Raw genomic sequence first — 25221 nt, 5'->3', positions numbered from 1 at the left:
TATATATAGAGGAACTCTGAAAACTAATTATAATAAAACACAATGTAATGTCTGTGTGATGAGAAGCCACATGCAGCCAGCCCAAGGTGAAAGAGAAGGAGCTTACTAACGTGTTGGAGGTGAAGAAAGTATTCCATAACGGTAAGTGGGGTCATCCCCAGAGCTATGTAAATCTCAGGAATGGCTGGACAGAAATGCAAATCCTTTGGCAGATAAAACAGATCCTATATACAACATGTGCCATAGTTTACCTGTGTATGCATTTGTTTGCCTGGAGTCCACTTGGCATACACATAAATGATGTATTTCATCTCATGAGTTATTTGATCATGGCCCCTTTTCTGCTCCCTGTAACAGAAACCTTGTAGAACCTCTTTAGGCAGAAGGCAGTAATATTTTAATGGGGAAAAAAACCCATGTGATAATCTTTGTGAATTGGCTCTTACATACAAAACGTTGCCAAAGTCCATGATAAAAACACACATATGGTAAATTCAGCAGATCCGGCCAATAAAGCTTTAATGAGTTAATAAAAATAAAAAAAAAAGATAAATGAGCCAAGTCACACAGAAAAGGAAGTAGCCTATGCATTAGGCTTAGGATGACTTGGGAGAACTCATAGACAGTGTTGGTAGGTGGTGAACAGGTGGCACAACAGTCAGTCAGCTGCACAAGTTTATATTGCAACGGTTTGGATGGTACATATGCATGTTGTTAGCAAGTGGTGGTCACATGGATGTGTGTTCTGCAGCGCGCCATTGCTGTCAGCCGTTCTTATTCCAGCAGCCCCCATTCAAAACAATAAGAGCAGCTAGCATGCCGTTTTAGAAAGTGGTTCATTCCTATCGCTTTGTTTTTTTGTGCTTTTTGCCAGCAACAAGGATTCTTACTAACCTCTTACCAAACACCAGGAAAATGCTATAGGCATCTAGTAAGGGTTTTAATAAACCATCAGGGTGTACTTAGTGTAACATACATATATTGATTCCAGTCTAGCAACCGGAAATACAAACATGTATTGGCCATACATGTATTGATTCCAGTCTAGCAATTATTATCTTTCAGCATCTTTTCCATTCCTTTAAAATGATATCACACCTCCAGTTAAAGATGAAAATAACTGTTTGGGTTGGGAACAATTGCTCAAGAGATTGCCCAACCATCAAACAAACCAATCAATTGGAACACAAAACCTTCTTTTTCACTGTTGTTAAATTATTAAAGAAATTTGTTGGCATAAGGGGTACCAAACCCCTTTGAATCAAATTACATACAATACAGTAAAGACAGACTTTCTAGGTACACAATCACGACATCTTCTATGTATCTTCAAGATGCAGAGACATTTTGGATCTATTTTCATAGAAAAAACTGTAATAGGTGTTCGAGGGGGATAACTATCTAACAGTCTGAACCCTCCTGTATTAAAATTGTATTGTAACTGTATTGTCTCCCTCCATTTTGTAAAGCTCTGCGCAAAGTGTTGGCGCTATATAAATCCTGTATACTAATAAAATAATAATATGGAAATTAAGTAATGTATTGTGTTTACACTGATGTTATATCTGTTTTTAAAAACATTGTTAATATATTTTTGTATCTGAATACTTACAAGATGTTGTGATTGGATGCCTAGAAAGTCCTTCTTTACTGATTTGGATATATTCTGTTGTCAGATGTTATTGAATCGATGCAATGTGACATTGGTGTTGTATCAAAACACATTTACGAAATCCCAAAGATTAAATCATTCTTCCAAACTGATCTAATAAAAATACTGAAGACTATGCAGCCAGCCAAGGCCATTCAGGATTATTAGATGTGAAGATGTTTCATGTAAAGCTGGCATAATAAGGATCAATATCTTCCAGCACACACTGACTTCCTGCCCCAAAATCCCATAAAAAAATATGGATAAGTTGACCCATTATTTACCCTCAAATGAGGCTGTCTGGCACACTGCCAAATTAATTGGTTTAATAGATTCAAGCATTCAGGAGCACCAGTTCCCCCTCTTGAGAAAGTACAAAATGGGAATCTGCAATGGAAATTTTGAAAAAACAATCGCAGTGTTCATTGTACGCTAGCACTCACCTGTATGAGCCCTCAGCTACATAAGATAGCACACATAGCAAGAGAGCGCTCAGCAGAAAAAAAGTATCTGTAGACATTATTATATATGCTGATTTTTTGGGCCAATGTGAGCCATGAAGCTGTTGCCCTGATGTCAGGAAGTACAGCCAGACCTTCCTAATCGCTATTTTTTTATTCTTGATAAGCAGCCCTTCTGTCTTCTATCTGTCCCCCCACTCTCCTTTTACGGGAATATGCCAACCTTCCAAGTTTACACAGTGCACTGCAGTAATCTGTGTGGAGATTGCTTTGAGGGCTGTTGGATTATGCCTGCCCCAAAAGACTGCTATATCAAGTCAATGCAAATTAAGTGCACTGCAGTCATCTGTATGAAGATTGCTGCTTTGAGGGCTGTTGGATTATGCATGCCCAGAAAGGCTGATATCTCAAGTCCATGGACAGCTTCATGGCCTGTTCCTGACAGAACTGCTTCATTTCCCATAAAAGTCAATGGTAAAATGCAAAAACAGCTTAATGGAGGTCTACTGCAGGTCAGAATGAGATAAACTGCAGGTCAAATGCACCTGTCAATTTCCACAGTTATTTTTTGTCTCTTTCACAAATAAATGTGTTGTCTTTAAAGTTTGTTTGTTCCTTTAAAACAAACCTTTGTGTTGTCTTAATATCAGGTTCCTGGTGGCGTCCTGCACATAGGAGAACTATGAGGTGAGTGATTTTCACTCAGCCTCATAGTTCTAGCCGACTTGTGACAATTAGGGATGAGCCAAACACCCCCGTGTTCGGTTCTAACTCGAACTTTCGAACATGGAAAAATTCTAATTTCCCCCCTCCCCCGTCCGATCCTCCAGCACTGAGTGGTGGAACGGATGGGGGAGGGGGCGTGTACAGCTGGCTCTGCCTCTAGATAGGCAGAGCCAGCTGTCACTCTGGGCGGATCCAGACATAATTGTCGGGATCCGTTCCGGCTGCGGCGTCTCAGTATATCGCGAGCTGTAGCTCGCGGTATACTGAGCTGTGGGTGACGGGAGGACGCTAGTTTGTGTCCTCCCGTTACCCTTATGAGAACTATTGGGAAAAGCCCTAACCCCATAGTTCTCCTTTAAGTTTCCTCCTGAACATGCTGGAAGCCAAGAAAAAATGACTGACTAAAGCATAGATGGCCAAGCTCTGTCCTCTCCCACATCATTTTATTGATTAGTGATAACCCCCATTACGTTTAGCAGCCAAACGTTGGGTTCAGAGGGTGTCTAGCTTTCCTGCACCAGTCAGTATTTGTATATTTGTACAGTTACACAAATTGAAGCTTCTGGGGCACCCACATACAAATATTAAATTATTTGCAGCAGCTTCTGGGTACCTGCTGTTAATGGTGACCTCTAGGAAACTCTAGAAAGCTGAAAACAGCAATGTTTAGTGATGTAGGTGTGAATTATACTTAAAAGAGAATTATGGGGAGAGTGAAATACACTCATCCCCATAATTGCAGCTGATGTGTGACACTGAAGCTGTCACATGTCGGCTCTATAGATCGAGAACTGAGTGATCACATACCGATGATCACTGCGTTCCCGATCTTTTCCCTGCAGAGACTGTCAGTCACGGCTCCCTGCAGGGATTCCCCCCTCCCGTCTCTGTTCCTCCAGCACTGACTGGAGGAACAGACAGGGGAGGGGGCAGGCATAGCTGGCTCTGACTCTAGAAAGTCAATCAGGCAATTCCAGAGACTCCAGCTGTCAATCAGGCAGCGGGTGGATCCCAACAATATTGTCAGGATCCATCCTGGCTGCAATGCAGCTCTGCACTGTCAGCATATAGCAGGCAATAGCCCACTTAATGCTGAGTTTTGGGTCACAGGAGGACTTTAGTACATGTCCTCCTGTAGAACTATGGCAAAAAAAGAAGGTTGGGCCATAGTCCTCTTTTAACACCTATTTACCATGCTGGTACTTGCAGGACAATGCCTAGGACAGCAGGGTATGAGAGGTTCAGGAATAAGCTCAGAATTTACAAATAATGAAACTTTTCCTTACTGTTGTTCCCACTTCTGGTCACCTGTGACTGAATCAACCAAGAGAACTGTGATGGAAGGGCAATGCAGAGGATATTGAGGAGTTAAAAGACTTACTACAGTTCAGGAAACATGAAACCATCTCACCTTTCTCTTGTTTGGTGGTCTGTAAAGCGGAGAAAGTATCCCCACATTTACATCAGACAGCATGCTGCCTCCAATAACACATTCTAGCAGTTATTTTTACAGTTTTAATCAAAGTAGTAGAAGTGCAGTGGGTCAACTTTACCCATTCCAACAATGCAGATTGGTGGGACAGGAAGCCCGTGGGCAGCAGGAGAACAGTGGAGAAATACCGTAGGAGATTTTTACCGCAATGTTCCACGGATAGGACACAAAACTGGTTAGTACAATTTACTGGTACACAAATATCTGAAAACCATCTTAGGCTTCCTGGGGTTCCCCTTTAATTACAGGAGGTACATGACTACATATTACAGAATTAACTATAGAATCTTTAAACAGCAAAACCTCAAAACTATTGAAATATATTTATATCACCTACAAGTATTGATTGAGACTTTGTGACTACTACATCTGTCACTAAGGTGATGTCATACAGGTAAGTGTTTAGCCTGTATTATTGTGTACACTTTGTTAAGTCATTTAATGAGTAAATGCTAAACAGCATTCTGCTGAAACACCAGGTTTGGGATTTGTGACAATGGTTCACTGAAAGCTGCAATGGGCCTCACGTGTATGTAGAGCCAAAACCCCTGTCTGAGGGGTGAAATCCAACATTTTAGAGCTGCCACAGGAACAGGAGGTGAGAGATAATCATCCGATGGGGACACCTGTTCCAGTGACAACTATCTAAGAGGGGATTTCCCCTCACTTTGGACAGATTTCTTCTTACTTCCTGTTTTGTCTTGAGCCAGGAAGTAAAGGGTAATCTCCCCGAGGAAGGTGACAGCAAAAAAAACAGGAGTCTTGACACAATTCTCCATTCTATCCAAAACGGGGAAAAAAACAGACTTTACAAAAACATTGGAATGCTGTCTTAGTTATACTACAGGCAGAATAAACACCAAATTGTGAGTGTAGAATTACTGCCACGCTTTTTTTCCTTAATCAAATTGTAAGCTGTGGTATTCTCCTATGAGATAAAGGTTGTGGAAAGAGTTATTACACTAAACACCATGTGACCAGTCACATTATTCTGCAGGTTCTTAGAAGCAGCATGGGCATATTTTGTGCCACTCGTAGGACTGTTTCTACTGTTCTGAATAATGTTATCTGCATAGATTATGGCAATTCCATATGGACATGTGCACATGGATATGGAAGGAACTATAAAGTTTCCATATAATGTCTGTGATGTGTGTTCATAAATAGTGTTAATGTGATGCTGTGTGTAACTAACAGGTCCACTTTATACAAGGCATCTAGAGAGGTTTCCTTACTATGATATAGGGGTACGATCCTGGCGGCAGGTTCTGATGTGTGTAGACGCTCTGCAATGTTGGGCCAGACTGGTACATGACAGCCATCGAGTGGGAGAAGTTAGTTTGATAATTGGGGTACAGCAGATGTGCGATCTTAGGGTCCGGGGGAGAATACGGTGGGGGGTCCCCAACGAATGCAGTGTTCTCTATGCCTTTAGGCTCCTCTGAGGTAGGTTTGGGCTGCTCTGGTAGTTGGACGAGATCTGTACTTGGAGTGTTAGCTCTTTGGCCCATTTCCACAACGGCTTCATCCCTTTCTTCTTCTTGCTGGATCCCAACTTCCATTTCTATTAAAGGAACATAAAAATGTGTTAGTTCTACTGTATTTTGGGCCTATTTCAAACAAAGGGCGTATGTGTCTTTCTTTTTTAACAACCAGATTTTAACTTTCATTCTCTAACTGCCATTTTCCAGTTCAGATGTAAGTCCTGTTTTCTCTGAGACAGCTCAGATACCCAACAATTTGGGGAATGACACCAACAGGCTTATTCAATAGAAAGTACAATGCTGTCTGGCAGTTTCCACACTAGAAGTACCACTGAGCACTAATGATGAGACATTTCCTCCTCCTATTTACCACCAACACCTGTGCAAATGTTCCTCTCATGTACCATCCACACTGGGGAATTCTTCCTTCTGCTGACCAAGGAGGCTTGGTCTAACTAAAACGTAAGGAATATGATACATATTCCTGACCCCTGCACTCTATACATTTTGCTGTACATTACACAGTCCAAAATCCTGCACCGTATATGCCATGTTGTAGGGTACATAGTCCAGGCCGCACTACTTTGTAAGCTGTCATGTACATTACATACTACTGACCAAAGAGTTTATTGTCTTAACCATTGATAGTTGCTAAATAGCCTTCAACTGTTTTAATGATGTTTAGTTTTTAGTGAAGTAGGCTCAGACAAAGCGCAGAGTCAATGTTTATATTGTGTGCAGAAAATCACATTTAATGGATGAGTTAATGTTTTTTATTTCTTTGAGACTGTCGCTTGTGGCACAGTAATTAAAGAGTATTTTGTGTGTAAAAAGACTGGCATATGAGTGCATTTCCACTTTTGCAGTCAAATTTGAGATTGCGATCAATTTCACAGTGCAATTAGAGGGACAAACTGAAAAAAAGTGCAATAAACATACAATGTAATCTTCCCAGTGCATGTTGCCTTTAGGCTGCCCTATTTGCTCATCCTGGGAGTTAAGCTTTAATACACCTGCACCCACTTTTTGCCGCCGTTTGTACCACAGATCTTCTCTGTGTTTAAAATGAACCTGTGTCCTCTGTAGCTATAGGCATTGTGGAAAAGTTAACCTTCAAAGCTCACAATTGAGGCAAGAAAATCAAATTTTTTTTATTCCTTCCTCTCTATGGAAGAAGAATCTTGACAGTCTGCCAGATTTATAATGTAAATACAAAGCGGGTGCTGTTAGCTGCCATTAACCGACTGAAACCTGACTTAAAAGTCTCTATTGTGATCTTTAAAGCTGCCCATACACCTTACAACCATCGCACGACTTTCGTTGTGCGATGGTTGTAAGGTCATTAAAATTTCGTACGACCTGCTCATCTTGGACAGGCAGATCGTACTTGCGATCATCGCAAGCCCTCCCCGCTGAGGGGAGAGCTTACCGATGATTGCAATGCTGAGCAGGCAGTGTGCGCTTGCGCACACCGTCCTGTGCAGCTTTCGTCTTGTGATCGCACTACCAACCCGCTGAAAATCGTACGATTTTCGGCGGATTTTCTAGCGTGCTCGTAAGAGGAAAGTCGTGCGACCGTACAGTAAATGCGGTCGCACGCTGCCCATACACCTGCCGATTATAGTACGATCCCCCGCGATTATCGTAGGATAATCGTCAGGTGTATGGGCACCTTAAGAATTAATTAGTTCATGGTACAATCAGCTAGAGAGGTAAATGAGAGCCTGTTTTAAACCTTTTTCACAGCTTGTTAGGAATATGCAATAGTGTATAGTCTGGCCAGAGGAGTACTTTAAGAATCCCACTTGCTAAGGTTTGGAGGTATTCCGTAAAGACCATGCCAGGGATATCTTCATAAAACAGACTCACTTGACCTGAATGATTGTGTATGTTTATACAATAATTATTCTATAGAAGAATCCTGCGTCCATGTGTCCTGGTTGATACCTTTCCATTTCAGTATGTTTATTTTAATTTTTAAGTAAAACAAGATTCACAATAATAAGTAATGAATAAATAAAAACAAACATTCCCAGCACACTCCCCAGCACACACAGCCAGCCTATAAAAAAAAAAAAAAAGTACAGTTTCACTACTAAAGTTAAAGAGTTACAGAGGTTTTTTTTTGCATAACTTCTGCAAAACATGTGGAAGCCACACCACCTCGTCAAGGCCCCTGTGCATAGTGCGGTCCTAACTCTAATCTATGAGAGCCTCCATCTTGGAGCCTATACAGCAAAGGATGAATTGAGTGCAAGTTCGACAGGAGGTAGCCCAACCTCCTTAAAAGGCATAGGGACACACAAGGAGTCCCGCACATCACAATGGCAGCTGAAGCCCCCGTGTGTCCCCACACCAAATCCAACAAGTGAAACAAACGGCAAATGCATTTAAGGAGGTTGGGCTACCTCCTGGCGAACATGCACCCAATTCATCCTTTGCTACAAATATGCTCCAAGACGGAGACTCTCCTAGATTAGAGTTAGGACCTCACTATATAGAGGGGGGAGCTCGGCTTCCACTTGTTTTGCAAAAGTTGTGCAACAAAAACCTCTGTTTTTAACCTTAGTAGTTAGATGGTGTACTTTTTTTTTTGCATGCTGGCTGGTGACTGGGAAACATTTTGCTGTTGTACTGTATAAAGCCCTTCCATGTGCACCGATCATACGAGAATCGTGCAGTGTATGGAAGGGCGTGCGACCGTTTCTACTGTACGGTCGCACGTCTTCCGTCGAACCAGCATGCTAGAAAACACGCCGGGAATCGTACGTTTCTCGGCGAGTTAGTGGCCTGCTGGTTCGACAACTGCCGTACGGGCCGGTGTGCGCACACGCGCACACGCACACTGCCCGTTTGCAGTCATCGTAAGCCCGCCCCTCATTACAGTCATCGGAAGCCCGCCCCTCAGGGGGGCGGGCTTGCGATGATCGCAAGTACGATCTGCCTGTCCAAGATGGGCAGATCGTACGTTTTTTTTATTACTTTATAACCATCACAAGAAAATGGTTGTAAAGTGTATGGCCACCTTAAGAGGGACCTCCAAAAGGTGAAAAGAGGTAAGTAAGATAAAAGTACAAACCAAGCCGAGACAATAGAAATACAGGGCTCGTAGAATGACATGGAGAGAGAAACGTGGGAGTCAAAGGTAAATAAAGGGAGAAAGGTAAAGACTATGAAGGGGAGGAGAAGACCAGAGTAGAGTAGAGTGAGGCAGCAGTCCTGCAGATGTTGAAAGGACAGCCAAGCCATCCTAGTAAAAAAAGGTATCAGTAGCGTAACCCAGGGAGGTCAAAGAGATCCAAGGTGACCAAATCATTCGGAACTTGGGATGTGAGTCTGTGAGGATCTGATTGCTACTTTTCTTCCCTAGCGAGAGCACCGTCCCCCGTAACCCCCTTCCCAAGCACTTGTGTATTGGAGTACAACATAAGAGAAACTGCAATTCCATATGCAGTAATTGTGACCGATGTTCACAACATCTTAACAGAAAAGATAAAACGATTTTGTGACTAAGAATGATACACAGGTCTGTGATAAACTCCATACAGGAAGCAATGCTAAGCTGAAATATCATGTCTGGGCACCTAGTAGGCAAGATCTGTACCTCATGGTGGTAGAAACGTGTATCCGTATCTAATTGGCTCGCTGTAAGCTATGGGCTCCTTAAAGCAAACCTGTGTTTTATCCCTCCCAGTGATGTTGGGGCATGCCCCTTTAAGCCACGCTTAATATATAACGCACTGCAGCCACGCATTCTCTCAACAGCTGGTTAACTGGCACAGAACAAATGCACCTTCAGTTTCGCAGGACAAATAAGCTGTGTGAATTTTTTATAAATAGACCCATATGGGTTTATATGCATACAGGTCTATATCACTTCTGTTGCCGAGTTGCCCTGGATGTTGCAAGTGGTGTAGATATCGAATCAATCCCCAGAAGGTTCAGTGATTTCTGCTTACAATGCACTGTCAGCACTGCAGGAACTGAAAGCAAAGCGGAATGGCAGCACTGACAACCACACAACACGGTTCACAAACACTTCTCTGAGCCACAGAGAACCTATAGAACATAGATTGGTCCTCCAGCTGTTGTGGAGCTACAAGTCCCATGAGGCATTGCAAGACTGACAGTCATAGGCATCCGAACCCGAAAGGGAGGTGCCATCCTCATTCGAGGGAAGTGCCCTCTGTGTCATCCCCCCCACACACACACACTGCCTTTCCTTTTAAAGCAATTCCTTGAAATAAGTAATTTCAGGGAGGTGCCCTTCTCATTTCAGGGGGGGGGGGTGAGAGCACCCCCCTGAAATGATGGCAGATAGCACAGGAAACAATAGCTTCTTTGCTTTTCAATTTGCAATAGCGAGCTGGCTATTACACCGCCCTCTGCTGCTGTCAATCAGCAGAGGAGGACCTGATGGAGAACTTCAGGTCCACCTCTGCTGATTGACAGCAGCAGTGAGCGCGTGCAAACTGACGGCGGACGGCGGCCCCCGATATTAAAAAAAAAAAAGATAGCAGGGAAAGGTTTACTCTGCATTAAAAAAAAAAAACATTTGTATCCTATATTTTGTGGACGAAATTAGCATTCCAAATTATGTATTTTTTTTTTATTACTTAGGCCAGATGCAAAACCTCTGTCAATATTGCAAAGGTAAAAAGAAAAGAAAATGCCCTGGAATTTGATTGGTCGTGGTGGATGACACAACCAATCTCATCAACACATAAACTGCCACCTCCCATCACACAGCTCCCCTCCCCGTCCTTTACCCTACAGAATAGGATATTTGTTTGGCTTATATGCTGAAAGGCTTTAAGCTTTTATTTATTCTTCTCTACAGCCACTACAATCGAAACATACGCTGGTCTTATGAGAAGTTAATTTATGTTTGCAGTAACGATTTAAGATGTATTCCAAAGGCAGTAAACTGCTGAGCTCTCTGGGCTGAGTATATCAGAGGTGGCTCATTTATCCAGAAACATCTAATGCGCAATTAACCCTATGCACACTCACAACATCTAACAAATGCAGTTGGTCAGTTTAAAGTGTGTTTCCACGTTTGAAGGCAAATTGGGATAACACCTCCTATATAACTGCCTATATTTGTTACATGTTTCTCATTGTGAACAAGAGGCTTCCCCGCTCTACATTTAGCCCTGCTTGCCCAAAGTAGGGCTATATGTAGAAAACAACTTACTGCCCGGCACTCGGAACTGCATGTCCGGGCATCAGGAAATGCCGCCCCTCTGCTCCCTGCTTGGGAATTGAAAATGATTCAGCTGACTACTGAACCAATCTTGTCATCAGTGATAAAGTTTTGTTACCATTCTGACATATCTATAAAAGGAAAGGCAGTACCAGTCGGTGCTCTGCTGCTGTGCCCATTGCTTCCAGTCAAACGTACTTTTCAAATTGCTAGTAGCTGGCTGGCTGTTATGCTTACCCTCTAGCTTCTGCCATTTGGACTCTGACCCAGAATAAGTACATAGAGAAAGACTCCTGACAGGTCAGCATGCATGGGCAGTTCCTGTTATTCTCTCGCAACCTTTTTACTTCAAGAATTAGTACTTAAGTGTTAAAGTGTAACCCCAATCAGTACTCTTTATGCTAGATTTGGGGGAGGGTTACAACTCCTGTCAGGTTTTCTATTGCTGTCTGTGGGAAAATGTACCCCCTCTAGATCCAAAACATTGCAGTTGTCTCTAGAACAAGAGAAGAGGGTTTTTTTTTCAATGCAGGCACCTGCATGTTAGTGACAACTCTCATATGTCGTATTTATTCACACATAAGAGATTTTTACTCACTTCCTGTCATGTCACTTGGTCAGAAATATAGGGAAGGGTTAGAACCTCCCCTAAGTGCAACACTAACTCTTTCTGTCATCCTCACACTAACCTTACATATAACCCGAATAGTAACACTTCCTGTAATCATAACCTTTCCTGTAACAATCACACTAACCCTCTTTGCAATCCTAACACTAACCCCCCCCATCCCCGTATCCATCACACTAACCTTACCTGTATCCATCACACTAACCTTACCTGTATCCATCACACTAACCTTACCTGTATCCCTCACAGTAACCCCCTGTATTCATGACATTAATCCTCCCTGTATTCATCACATTAATTCTCTCTGTACCCCAACACTAACCTTCCCTGTAACCCTAACACTAACCTTCCTTATATCCTCCTAATACTAACCCTCCCTGTTCCCCAACACTAACTTTCCCTATAACCCTAAACCTCCCTGTATCCCTAACACTCACCTTCCCTATAACCCTAACTCTAACCCTCCCTGTATCCCTAACTCTAATCCTCCCTGTATCCCTAAGACTAACCTATCCTATAACCCTAACTTTAACCTTCCCTATATCCTCCTAATACTAACCCTCCCTGTATCCGTTACACTAACCTTCCATATAACAATAATTCTAACCCTCCCTGTATCCACTATCCCTACCTGCATCCCTACCACTAAACCTCCCTGTATGCCTATAACTAATCCTCCCTGCATCCCTACCACTAACCCTCCCTGTATGCCTATAACTAATCCTCCCTGCATCCCTACCACTAACCCTCCCTGTAACTTTCAGGGCCCAGTCACATCTTGGCATCCTGGTGCATTGTGGTGGTAATACACACGCAACACGCATTTACCTGTATTGCATTAAGCCATCCCATTCAAATCATTGAGCTGGCAACATACCAAAACATCCAAAAAAATGGACATGCATAATTTTTGGCAATGGTGTGTCACAATACGCTTTGCAAAGTGCTAACGCACACTGATATCTACTGTTTCAATGCCGTTAAACCCATTCTCTTCTTTCATTACAGTTGGAAAGTAGCTCATTTAGAAATCTTGTATTCTGCACCTGGAGAGATTATGTTTGTATCCAGCCCCCCCTCCACTACATTCTGCCAAGTGACAGCACAGCCCATGCATGACCAAAGCAGGAAAAATGCTTCATTTGCATCATTACAGCTGACCTTTGCTTTGGCTTTCATGCCTACTGAGATACGAAAAGCTGGGTAGGAGGTGTGGGCCGCAAACGTGAAAACTCAAATCCCTGCACTTGCAAAGGGCAGTTAGATGAAGCAAAGTCCAGACATACACTGGTAGATCTCCGGTCTAAAACAATGGCCAAGGCAGAAATACATGTGCCCTGTGACGTCTGTCTGTTTATTCCCAATCTGATTAGTTTTTTTAGTATCCAATGCTTTTGGAGAGAAAAAAACAACTTTGTAGTATACCAAACTGGTGCAATAGATGGAGACTTCAGAAAAAGGCCAACTGACTTATGAGTATATACACTGTACACTTTTATAGTGATTTTGTGATGTAGGCTCTAATAGAAATGTCAGCTATGGACTCCCCCTGTAAGGCTAGCCATGCACACATAGATTTTAATAGATTCCTTCATCCACGATAAAAACAACATGGATGGTGGAATCTTTAGTGTCGGCTATTGTATTCACACAGCTGCAGCACCTGCGGCTGCCTAATGGGCCCTAACAGTGGCTGCATCTGATAAGCCATTGCTGTTTGGCCAAACATTTTCAAATTTCCACCCAGCTCAGCTGATTATTAAAGCGATACTAAACTCAAAAATTAAATAAAAATCACTTCTGTTATATAAACAATGACTGTGTACCTTTTTTTGTAATTGTTCAGCTCTAAATGAGCCAAAATCCGTTTTATTTTTTTTCCAGCCACAAATTCCTGCCAGAGAGTGGCTACTTTTCTTCTCCATGGTCCTTATGGGAGCTGAGGAGACGGTTCCTACACAGTTGTTTTTCTGTGTAGATTGTTGTAAATGTGATTGTTTGTTGTAAGTAGTTTTGATAAATCAGAGCATTGCAGAGGAGATTACAAGCAGTGAAACAGTCAGGCTAGGTTCACACCTGCACAACAACGCACGACACCCGGGACGCGCGTCCCGGGGCTACGCGATCGTGTGCTAGTGCACACAGCGATTGCCATGCGGCCCCAATGATTTCAATTGGGTGACATCCGCGCAGCAATTGCTAAAAAAAGGTACAAGTACCTTTTTTTGCGACACACGTTGCCCGGCGCGACTGGGGTGCATTAGAAAATAATGTTCACACATTGGCGACTCCCGACCGCACAGCAAACATGCATAAAACTGTGCGGATTGCCGCACGGTCAGAAGTCGCCTAGGTGTGAACCTAGCCTCACAGTGTTTTTAGAGAGTAGGGGTAGGGGGCAGCCGTGTGCAGTCAGAGATGATTCCTCTCTGCCTCATGGGAGTGGTAGGCAAAGAAAGACGTGCACGTGACCAGAATCAACGTGCATGGCTCTTTCGAAGGGATAGGAAGTATGAGGGGAGAGAAGAGACACAGGATGCGAACACAGCAGACTTTCTAAGGGGATTAAAACAGTAAGACTTTATTTTAAAACATAAATAAATGTGGCTTTGGAGAATGTTCATTGTGTAGATGTGTATAAGGAGAAAAAAAGCTGGGGGTTTTGTGTCGCTTTGAGTCTTCTTTTGTCAAACTGTGTAGTGCCAAGCCACGTATGACCAGCTAAATGCTGGCAATACACCAGTAGGATTTCATCAGAAAAAGTGCATTTGGGAAACATTTGTTCAATTTTCGAATAGTTAATGGGGTCCATTTCATCCATAGCGATGAAACAAATTGAAGGAGCGAGATGGAAATGCTTTCTTGAATGAAATTCTAATAGTGAATGTGGTTTTCTGCATTAATTTTAAAAATCGAATGTTAAAAGCAAATTAAATTTTGAAGGACATTCATAAAGGTTCTGCTGGCATTATCGAATGTTCCGATTAGATTTCTTCATATGAACGGTGGTACAAAAATCTCCCTGGGTATGGCCAGCTTTAGGTTAATATATTTCTTAGATGATAGTTGTTCATACCTCCAGAGAATGTGTGGTGATTGCCTTTCGCCCTCAATAGCTTATCTCTTTTCCCTTTTACTGCAAATCACAATCACTAATTAGCTGATTAGGGTTATCTCTGGAATCCTGTCTGTTTTATGAGGACTGCCTCTTGCCTGTGAGACACTCACCTACCCCGGCTGCCATGGCGGCTTCCGGAATATCTTCGGGTGCAAGTGTACTCATGTCTCTCATGATGGTACATAAACAAAATACCGGTCAGTACATTCATGTATTGATATCCGTATTCCCCTCTTCAATCATTGTCTACTGTTATATAAAGGAATCCCTTCTTTAGTCACTTCCTTCCAGTTTCAATGCTCCTCCTCTTATCGAAGCCCGATTTGTGGGTGTGTCAATTCTTGAGTGATAACTGTGCTCGCATTCCCTGATGTCAATAGCAGACATTAGTCACACACCAGTCCCTGAAACATCTCCACTTGTGAACAGCATAGGCAGAGTTGGCCGTGTTGTAAAGTGTGTGATATGCCCCCTCCCCAGTGGGGGACCTAAGGAACACAGGGCCCTGGTGCAAGATTTTTATTTGGGCCACCCCCGGCTCTTACAAAGCCTGCAAAAGCCTGCACTGACCACCTAAGAGCCCGCACTGGCCACCTGAGGGCCCACACTGGCCACCTGAGGGCAGGAAAACAAGCTCAGGTCTCCCACTGAAGTGAATTGTATAATTATGTAATTATATATTACAATGTAATAATAATAGAAATAAAGAAGTGCACAATAAAAGTGCTCGAAACATCCCAAAACCATCCCCCACTTCCTCCTCTCACATCACAACCCAAAGGTCTGTGAAAAGATTTTCTTCCACAAAACCAGTCTATGATGCCAAAAAGGTTGGGGACCTTTGCTATAGAGGACTACAACTCCCAGCAATACTTTCTACAGCAATGCAAGAATGGCTTCAGCCATAAAGGAATACAACTCCCAGAAATGCTTTATACGTCAATGCAGAATGACACTGACTGTAGAGGACTACAACTCCCAACAATATGTTATTCGGTAATGCAGAATAGCTTCGGCTAAAGAGGACTACAACTCTTAGCAATACTATATACAGCAATGAAGAATGGCTTTGGCTATAAGGACTACAACTCCCAGGAATACTTTATATGGCAATGCAGAATGACACCAGCTATAGAGGACTACAACTCCCAGCAAGACTTTATACGGCAATGCAGAATGGCTTCGGCTTTAGAGGACTACAACCCCCAGCAATACTATATACAGCAATGCAGAATGGCTTTGACCATAGAGGACTACAACTCCCAGAAATACTTTATATGGCAATGCAGAATGACACTGGCTAAATAGGACTACAACTCCAAGCAATACTTTATACTGCAATGTAGGGATGCACAGATACTTTTCGAGTACCAGTGCCGATACTTGGCATTTTCATGAGCACTACCAGGGTTGCAGCGGTTGCAGCTGGGACCGGGCTCTGGCGCTCCACCACTATCCTGAAATCATTAGTCTGTATTGTTTTAGAAAAACTGTCACATGACAATAAACAAAAATGTATCAGTACTTGTACTTGTAAGTACTCGGCAAGTACCAGTACTCGTACTCCCAAAACTGGTATCTGTGCATCCCTTTATTTATATTTATAAAAACAAAATCGTACATTAAAACAGAGATGTACAAATCCCGGGAGCTCCGTGTGCTCCTTACAAATGACAGCTGCCTCCTAATTTTTGAATTTGTCTCTAGTCAAGTCTTGGAGCTCAAAAGTATCGGTACATGTACTCGTACTTGTACCAAGTACTGTACTTGGTATCTGTGCAACCCTACTGCAATGCATAAAGGCTTCGGCTTTAGAGAACTACAACTCCCAGTAATACTTTATATGGCAATGCAGAATGACTTCGGCTTTAGAGGACTACAACTCCCAACAATATTTTATACGGCAATTCAGAATGGATTTGGAGGACTACAGCTTCTGGCAATACTTTATACGGCAATGCAGAATCCCATCTATAGCCTTTGCCATTCTGCATTGCCGTATAAAGTATTGCTGGAAGTTGTAGTCCTCTATAGCAGGTACCATTCTGCACTGCAGAATGGCACCAGCTATGGAGGACTACAACTCCCAGCAATACTTTAAACAGAAATGCAGAATAGTCCCATCAGTTATAGAGGGCTGCAAACGATGTCACAGAACATAGTTGAATTTAGGTGCAGAGATGAAAGCAGTCACCTCACCTAACTGCCCTCGCAGCGGGAACACCATGCACCAGGGAGAGGAGGAAGGGCTCGGTAATCAGGTGGCTGGACGCTGGGTTCTCGCTGCCGTTCTCGAAAGCCGAAGCCATTCTGGATTGCAGGGGAGATCGGCAGATTCCATCGGCTGATCTCCACTCTGATCACTAAATGCAGAAGTGATGAGAATTGCATCACTTCCGCTTTCAGCCTGTTATTTCTACGGCTGCAATAGCCAGAGAAGAAGCTGGTGAAGCAGATCTCTGCTTCATCAGCTTCTTTTGGGGGGGTCCCTAGGTGACATTAGGGGGTCTAATAGCCCCCGGATTACATAAAGAGGACCTGTCACATCCTCTTTGCTAGAGTAATACATTTAAGTGAAATAAAAACAAGTTTACCAATTTTAAGTCACATATTTTAAAAAAATAAAACATTTTTAAAGTCCCCCGCCCCCACATACATGTACATTCAAATGCAAACACGCGTCAGGTGCGCCTACAATGTGAAAACGGCGATTACGGCGCCACATGTTACATATCACCACGAGCGTCGGAGTGAGAGCAATAATTCTAGGGCCATCGATCACTGTTAACACTAAATTGATGAGTGGTAAAAGCTTTTAAAGTGTCACCTGTGGACAGTTTTGGGCATTGGTAGTTTTTTGCAATTTTGCATGCGCACGCAATTTTAAGGCTTGACATGTTTGGTATTGATTTACCCGAGGTGACCCTTTCTTTACCAAACAAATTGGGTAATAAATGTTTCATAACAAAGTTTTTTCTAAATGTTTGGCACTTTTTTTCTTGATATAGTAAAAAAATTTAAAATCCAGTACTGATTAAATACCACCAAAAGAAAGCTCTATCTGTCCCAAAAAAATGATATAGTCAAAGTACCTCAGCACTGAAAAATGGCCTGGACAGGAAGGGGGTTTAACACCCCGGTCTTCAAGTGGTTAAAGTGCATGTCCAGGTTTTACCCAAATTTAACTCAAACCCCAACTGCAGGGGTGTCCAAACTCCGGCCCTCCAGCTGTGGTGGAACTACAAATCCCATGAGGCATTGCAGGATTCTCACAGCTACAGACATGACTCCCGGAGAGAGATGCATGGGATTTGTAGTTTTGCCACAGCTGGAGGGCCGGAGTTTGGACAACCCTGTCTAAAGGTGGCCATACACTCTACAACCATCGCAAGACTTTAGTCTTGCGATGGTTGTAAAGGGATTAAAAAAACGTACGATCTGCCTATCTTGGACAGGCAGATCGCACTCTCGATCATCGCAAGCCCACCCCCCTGAGGGGCGGGCTTCCGATGACCGCAATGCTGAACGGGCAGTGTGCGCGTGCGCACACCGGCCCGTTCAGCATTTATCTTCCGAGCACCGTTCTAACCAGCCGAGAATCGTACGATTCCCGGCTGGTTTTCGAACATGCTGGTTCGACAGAAGACGTGCGACCGTACAGTAGAAACGGTCGCACGTCTCCGTTCACACTGCTCGATTATCGTACGAAAAACCGATCGCATACGATTATCGTACGATAATCGTGCAGTGTATGGGCATCTTTACTGTGTCCCTCTTGGGTATATTCCAGCATTATTTTATATTATTTTCTTGTCTCTGTAACTAAAAACTGCTTTTATTACTCCCTGTGATATCATCACCAGGCTTGTAAAAGTATAGTAGTGGCAGCTGACAGAAGGTCAGCTTCTATTGCTGTAGGCAAAACCCTGGAACTACATCACCCAAGGGTCCTTCACCTACACACAGTGTGTGAACAGGCCCAGCGGTTTTAAAGCAGCAATAATGTGATAATATAGATGTTGGATAAAAGATTTCATGTAGTATAACACTTCTGATAGTTAAAGCCCAACTCCAGGCTTGGAATTCCCCCTTCATTCCCCTCCCCATTGTAGCACCACCATGTATAAAATGTTATTTTAAACGTTTTTGGGTTCTCTTCGTCCTCTGAGAAAAGGTAGAACCTGAATGGCGCAGAGAATGGCCCCACGCAATAAATGAAGCAATTTTTTGTAGCATTTCTTTTATGAATCCAGGGCAGGGGATGGGGCTCACAGGATGTGGGTTAATGCGCGCCGGCACAATACTGAGCCTTTAACTCCCCCAGGCCCAAATCATGGCTTTTAAGGAGGAAATCCTTCTAGTGCATCAATTCAGGTGAACCGCTGCAAGGGGGACAGTGATAAATGTTAGGGACACCCAGGAACAGTTCTTACAAGTTTAGCCCTGCACTTTTTTTTCCAGCAGGGCAGCAAAAAAAAAAAACACCATTCAATGCAGGAGGGATTTGCACAACTAACAAGACATTTGCTAGTCTCAACCACCAACTAAACAACAGGGTGCCCCTTAATGAGTTACCCAAACAAATGGGCAACACTTGTTCCTTTTTAGCATTTACCCAACAGCGGGCTTTCACAGCAGAGAGAGTGAAAGGGACACCCCAGCATCAGTCAGCTGACACACAAAAGGCCCGTGGACAGCTAAAAATGGCAATGATGATTGTTTACCAGGTACGATGTGGACCGAGGAATGGAGACTTTATCCCACCCAAAGCTCTACAAAGCCTTGGGTTTCAGGACCCAGAACAGAACTTATGTTCAAAATGTGTAGTTGAGAAACCTAGGAGACACATATACACCTTACACAATCGTGCCAGTTAGTGCCTCACATCCCCTAATCCCTATTTTAGAAAAAAAAACTCAAATTCTAAAAAAAAAAAAAAAAACAGCTGCTTAATTACATGTGTTTAAACAAATGAGTGAATTGAAATTAAGATGCCAGGAAATGAGAAGAAATATGGAGTAGCTGCATTTACTTGTAAGCCCTCAGGGACAGTGCCCTCCTTACCATCTTGTCTTGAATTGTATTGTGATTGTAATGTCTGCCCTATATTGTAAAGCGCTGCGCAAAATGTTGGCGCTATATAAATCCTTTATAATAATAATAATAATTTACTGTGATGTCAGCATTTACTTCTGAACCCATCAATAAATCCCTACATGTAAACACATTTATAAAGAATTAATTTGTTATTCTCTGTATACAAACTGAGAAATTGTATGTGCAATCCTCCCTGCACGCGGCTGAGCCCAGTGACTGCCCAAGTACTCTTAAAGTGAACCTCTGCTTTGCCTATGCAGACCCCAAAAAAAAACAGGTTTACTTTGTCGTTGTTCCCTCTCGATTTTTATCACCTCCCTTCACTCCCGCACCACTCTGTTCACTCTGACTTAAAAAGTGTAAGAGCCCTCTGTAGGCTTCATTTGGGTCTGATTGGAGCTTACACAGGGTTTGGACTCTCTACCCAGCCTCATGCGACAGTGCTTGAGTGTGGAAATCAAAGCCCTGCCTTTTAGCACGCTCTCATAAAAAAAGGCCCCACTGATGTAGAGCCATCAAACCAATGAAAAGAATCATTTTGATTCATTGCTGGCTATCGCTTTTTATCCTACCTGACAAGTCCATAACTTAATGAGTCTACATGATTCCACCCAAAGCTGTTATGGATGGTCACTGGTAGAGTAATTCTTATCTCTTGAAGATCTTCCTGCCAGCATTCTCAACTTGAAGATCTTCCTGCCAACATTCAATGCATTCTAAGTTTTCACTAAAATCTCTTTAAAAACCTCTTGTTATAGGGGTGACAAAGCTCCGTCTTCCACTTGTGCTCCTGTGTTGTCACTCTGTCACACAGACTTCAGATGGAGACTACAAGTGGCTCAAAATACATTCAGTTATGTCACATGAGTGTCTTGACAGCTCCCTTGTATCTGTGTGTGGCTGAATGCCTCCAGAATAAAACACTTCTATCTTTTTCAACTCATAAATTAATATAATCCTTTTCTTTTAGCAAGAATAAATGATGTCAACATAAAATAAGATAAATAAGAGAGCATCTTTTATTTTATTGTTTTCACTCACTTTACTATACCCCCTCCAAATGTTCATTCTTATTTATTCATCTTCTGTATGTTTTTTAAGATACACTACTTACTGAATTCCAGTCTTTAATGAAGGAAACTTGTATTTAAAAGGCCAGTCCATCCAAAACTAATAATTAATATATCACTACTAGGTGGACTCACCCTTTAAGTAACCAAGGATGTAAATATGAAAGGGAACCCACAGCAAATTAAAGTTGTCCATACACATTGTAATCTGAGGATCTACCTAGACTATCCAATCAATTTATTTTTATTCAGACAGGCCCTTGCACCACATAGCTGTTGTTGGATCTAAACGGGATTGCACAGATTGTAATTTGTGTTTGGTGAGCTTTGTAGGGATCCCGGATAATCCAACCTCCAATTTAATTCTCTATTTTATAAAGGTAGGCAGCAATTGTCTAACAAAGATTTCTGAACTGTGTATTCATTTTATCCGTAATTATGTTACAAATCCTCTTGCTGGATCTAGAAAAGCCAATATGTATCTAAATAGTACCGTACCCCACAGCAGCGACATGGTCTGCTACCACTAGACTTACAATCTCTGTTCTAGAGACACAATGGAAGTAGAATATATGGATCCCACAGTTGGCAGGGTATGTAATTGTTTGAGATAGATTGGCTTAGCCCTGGAAATTCAGGTTGACAGCTGGGCTAGCGTGTCTTGCAGAGTTTGTAAACTTCAGCTTTAGATGAGTTCCCAAACCCAGTGTCCTCAATATGTGATGTTTAATATATTCTAGATAAGGTGTGCATGGGGGATATACTATTTGTGCAGAATGAGCAGTGGCACAAGTCCCCTATGGGACATAGGACCCATTTATTTGAGATGTGGGTTGGGCAGTTGCTGGGTCCCCCTTCCACTGTTGTGGTGACGTTTTTCATGATGCCCTAACCATGTTACTGGTTTGTATGTAATATCCAAGTAGTGTCAGGCAGCCACCACATGCTGTCTGTCTATCTATCTATCTATCCATCCCTCTATACACAGTAAACAAGTGTTTTTTTACTTGGTAACAGTTGAATGGGGGGGGCCCAAAAACTGTTTTGGCACGGGGATCATCAGGTGACTGTCTACCAATAAAGGTGTTCAAGCCTTAGTTTCTAGGCACGCTTACCTGTAGCCATGATGGCTGTATGTTGTCAGTCCAGTTACTCAGTCTTGGCACCCCAGAGGGCGAGACAGGTTGTCTTGTCCCTTTTACCCTCTGCTGGTCATCAATCAAAATCTACAGTCCAGTAGCAATGTCACTTGTCGCCCTCCATCCTCTCCTGTAAACTTGTGTTGTCTTCACCTTGGTAGTACTCTCCTTGTGTCTTCTCCTCCTCACACCTTACTTATCCTGACTCCTACCTCCCTCCCTCCTGCTCTGTCTCTCTCCCTCCCTCTGGTCTCAGTTTCCTGGCTCTCAGCTGCCTAATTAATAATTGACAAAACTGTTTGCGGAAGGCTGTGCAAATAGGAGCTGAGCTCCTGGTGCTGATTTCACAGGGAAGGCTGGCAGTACCATTTTGCTCAATGCCATGATGGTACAGAGTGCACAGAAGTGAGATAGCAGTGAACTATGGGGTGTAGTCACCCTCTCCCCATATGTGCGTAGGGGCTGTATTTATCGCTAATCAATGCAGATTATATGGCTTTCAGTGTAAAAAATGTTTTATTGTTTACTGGAAAACAAAATAACTTTTTTTTTTTTTATAGAATGAGGGAAGATAAATGGTGTCTGCTAAGCCACAGTGACCATTTACAGATCAATTTTCATTACTATTCTGTAAGCTTAATTTCATTTGGCTGCTGTATGAATAACGGAAAGTACTACATTGCAGTATGTTATTTAAAGGGGTACTCTACTCTGGCTGTTCCATGGAAAACCTCTTTATTGTGCCTGCAGTTGTGGTTATTGGGTGGTAGCACAGCTGTCCAACCATTGAAAACTTTGGCAGCTTTTACCCCAAACAGCCTGTTGCCATTACTCTCCTTAAAGAGGGACTTTACCCATATCTTCGAAATGACAACAAAGGCACCTTTTAGAAATGTTTAGTAATGAAAATCTACAAACAGATACTTATAGATAATTGCAGACTTTTTTCTTTGTATACCCTATTTTTCTTTTCCTCTTCATTCTTCTGACAGTAGACATTTTTAGTAAGGGCAGATCAATCTATCTCCCTTTACTTCCTGGAACTCTGGCACATCTGACTAAGACATGTGACCATGCACATCATCTCAGGGGACGAAAATTTCCAAGATTACCCAGCAATGCTCTGCTGATGTAACCTTCCCAGGAAGCAATGCTTGGGCACAATTACATAATTTGTGCCAAAGTGGACCAGGAAGTAGAAAAAAATAAATTGTTAGTAAAATAAAAATATGTTTGTTTAAATGAGAACTATGAGGTGAGTGATTTCCACTCGTCCTCATAGTTAGAGCCGACCTGTGACAAATAAGCTATCATAGGTTGGCTCTATCGATCGGGAAGTGAGCAGAAACATGCAGCCGATCCGCTGACTTACCAATTGTCTCTCTGCAGTGATTCCCCCCTCCCATTTCCGACCCTCCAGTGATGAGTGGAGGACCGAACAGGGGAGGGGACGGGCACAGCTGGCTCTGCCTCTAGATAGGCAAAGCCAGCTGTCACTCACACAGCTGGGTGGATCTCCACAATATTGTCCGTCCTGGCTGTGGCGCTCTCAGTATATTGCGGGCCCGCGATATACTGAGCTTTGGGTCATGGGAGGAGGTTAGTATATGTCCTGCCGTGACCCTAAAGAGAACTATGGGATAAAGAGGTTACCCCATAGTTCTCTTTTAACTAATGAATGTAAGATTATTTCATATCAGCATGCAGAGCTGCTGATTGTGTGGTGGACTGGGCATGTGGCAAACATATGCATTCTTAAAATCATCAATGCTTTGGAAATATATGAAGATGTAATCGTTCACTAATATGAATGTATACTTGGCCAAAAATATTAAGCTTTGGCTACATTTGCTGATCATATCCTATAGACTGGAAATTGGCAAGTTAGATTAATGGATGAACATTATTAATAACCTGCCGAATACCTTTCCAACATTTTATAATAATGATCACTAATCTGTAATAAGAATTAAACACTGCTTGAACATTTCCCTGGAGATTATGTGATGTACTATTCCATGAACAATACTTGCAATGTGGAAGACGTAGCTGAATATTCTAGTTGAACCCTCAGGAATTCAATCGCATGTCTTGGAGCTAAATGTAGGTGCACCAGTAATGATTTTTAAAGTGACACTAAACTCAGGAGTTCACTTTTAAAAATACATTCAAGGACCTTAACTATTAACAAAAATGTATCTTATTTGTGTATCACTCGGCTCTAGATCCTCAAATCATCTCTGAATTGGTGCTGACACTGTCCTTCCTTCTGGAGGGGGGCTACTTTTGTTCCCCATGGTCCCTGTGTGTGTTGTAAAGTAGCCACCACTCCAAGCTCACTCCTGTGATGGACTACAATCTCATGTTTAGTTTACTAATTTGTACTGAGATTGTAGTCCATCACAGGAGCGAGCTTGGAGCGGTGACTACTTTACAACACACACAGGGACCATGGGGAACAAAAGTAGTCACCCTCCAGAAGAAAGGACAGCGTTCAGAATTCAGAGATGATTTGAGGATCTACAGGTGAGTGATACACAAATAAGATACATTTATGTTAATAGATAAGGGACTTGAATGCATTTTGAAGAAAAAACTCTGAGTTTAGTGTCACTTTAAGGAATTCAAACCTACTACAATGGAACAAAGCTTCAGATCACTACCTCACACACAACCATTGTGCCTACAGTCATAATTTGTGGTGAATATCATGGAGACACTATACTAATTCCAAGGGGGTCCCTGTTTTGGGCCTTCTGATTAAATGTGATATGTGAAGGATTTATTGTGTTACACATGTCCCCATTCATATAGCAAGACCTAAAAATATTTCACATTTGCTGCTTACTTTTTTAAACTCCAGGACTTAAAAATTACACTTAGCCTTCCTTTCTGTGTAATATTTATGATGAGCAAAGAAATTTGTGTTTGCCATAATTCCCTGTCTTCATGATGTGCTTTCAGATTTTGTTATTAGTCGTTAACTAGATGTGCAGAATAGATGAATGGTGCCGGCGATCGCACCGCGGGCAGGGGGCGTTGCTGCGGTGCCCTTGAGTTCAATGGACCACCAAGCCCTCTCCCACCCCAAAACAAAGTGAGCCGGCCGGGTTGCGTTCCTGAGGCTGAACACACGAACGCACTCTTGG

General features: G+C 42.5%; 1 protein-coding gene across 1 annotated transcript in view; it reads right to left on the bottom strand.

The window, feature by feature from the left end:
* Window positions 1-22287, bottom strand: part of LOC108794310 (proline-rich transmembrane protein 1) — a 27892-nt gene extending 5605 nt beyond the window's left edge. Inside the window, exons 1-2 of the mRNA XM_018565327.1 lie at window positions 22049-22287; window positions 5566-5894 (exon numbers count right to left, since the gene is read on the bottom strand). Of these exons, the coding sequence (XP_018420829.1) occupies window positions 5566-5894; window positions 22049-22058 (339 nt within the window). The 5' untranslated portion in view covers window positions 22059-22287. The remainder of the gene's footprint in view (window positions 1-5565; window positions 5895-22048) is intronic.
* Between the last annotated feature and the right edge of the window lie 2934 nt (window positions 22288-25221).

Source organism: Nanorana parkeri, unplaced genomic scaffold (assembly GCF_000935625.1).
Source record: "Nanorana parkeri isolate BGI_ZX_2015 unplaced genomic scaffold, ASM93562v1 scaffold834, whole genome shotgun sequence".
In the NCBI taxonomy this organism is placed as follows: Eukaryota; Metazoa; Chordata; class Amphibia; order Anura; family Dicroglossidae; genus Nanorana; species Nanorana parkeri.
Note: the sequence above shows the minus strand (reverse complement) of the source record. Positions and strands in the feature narration are given on the sequence as shown.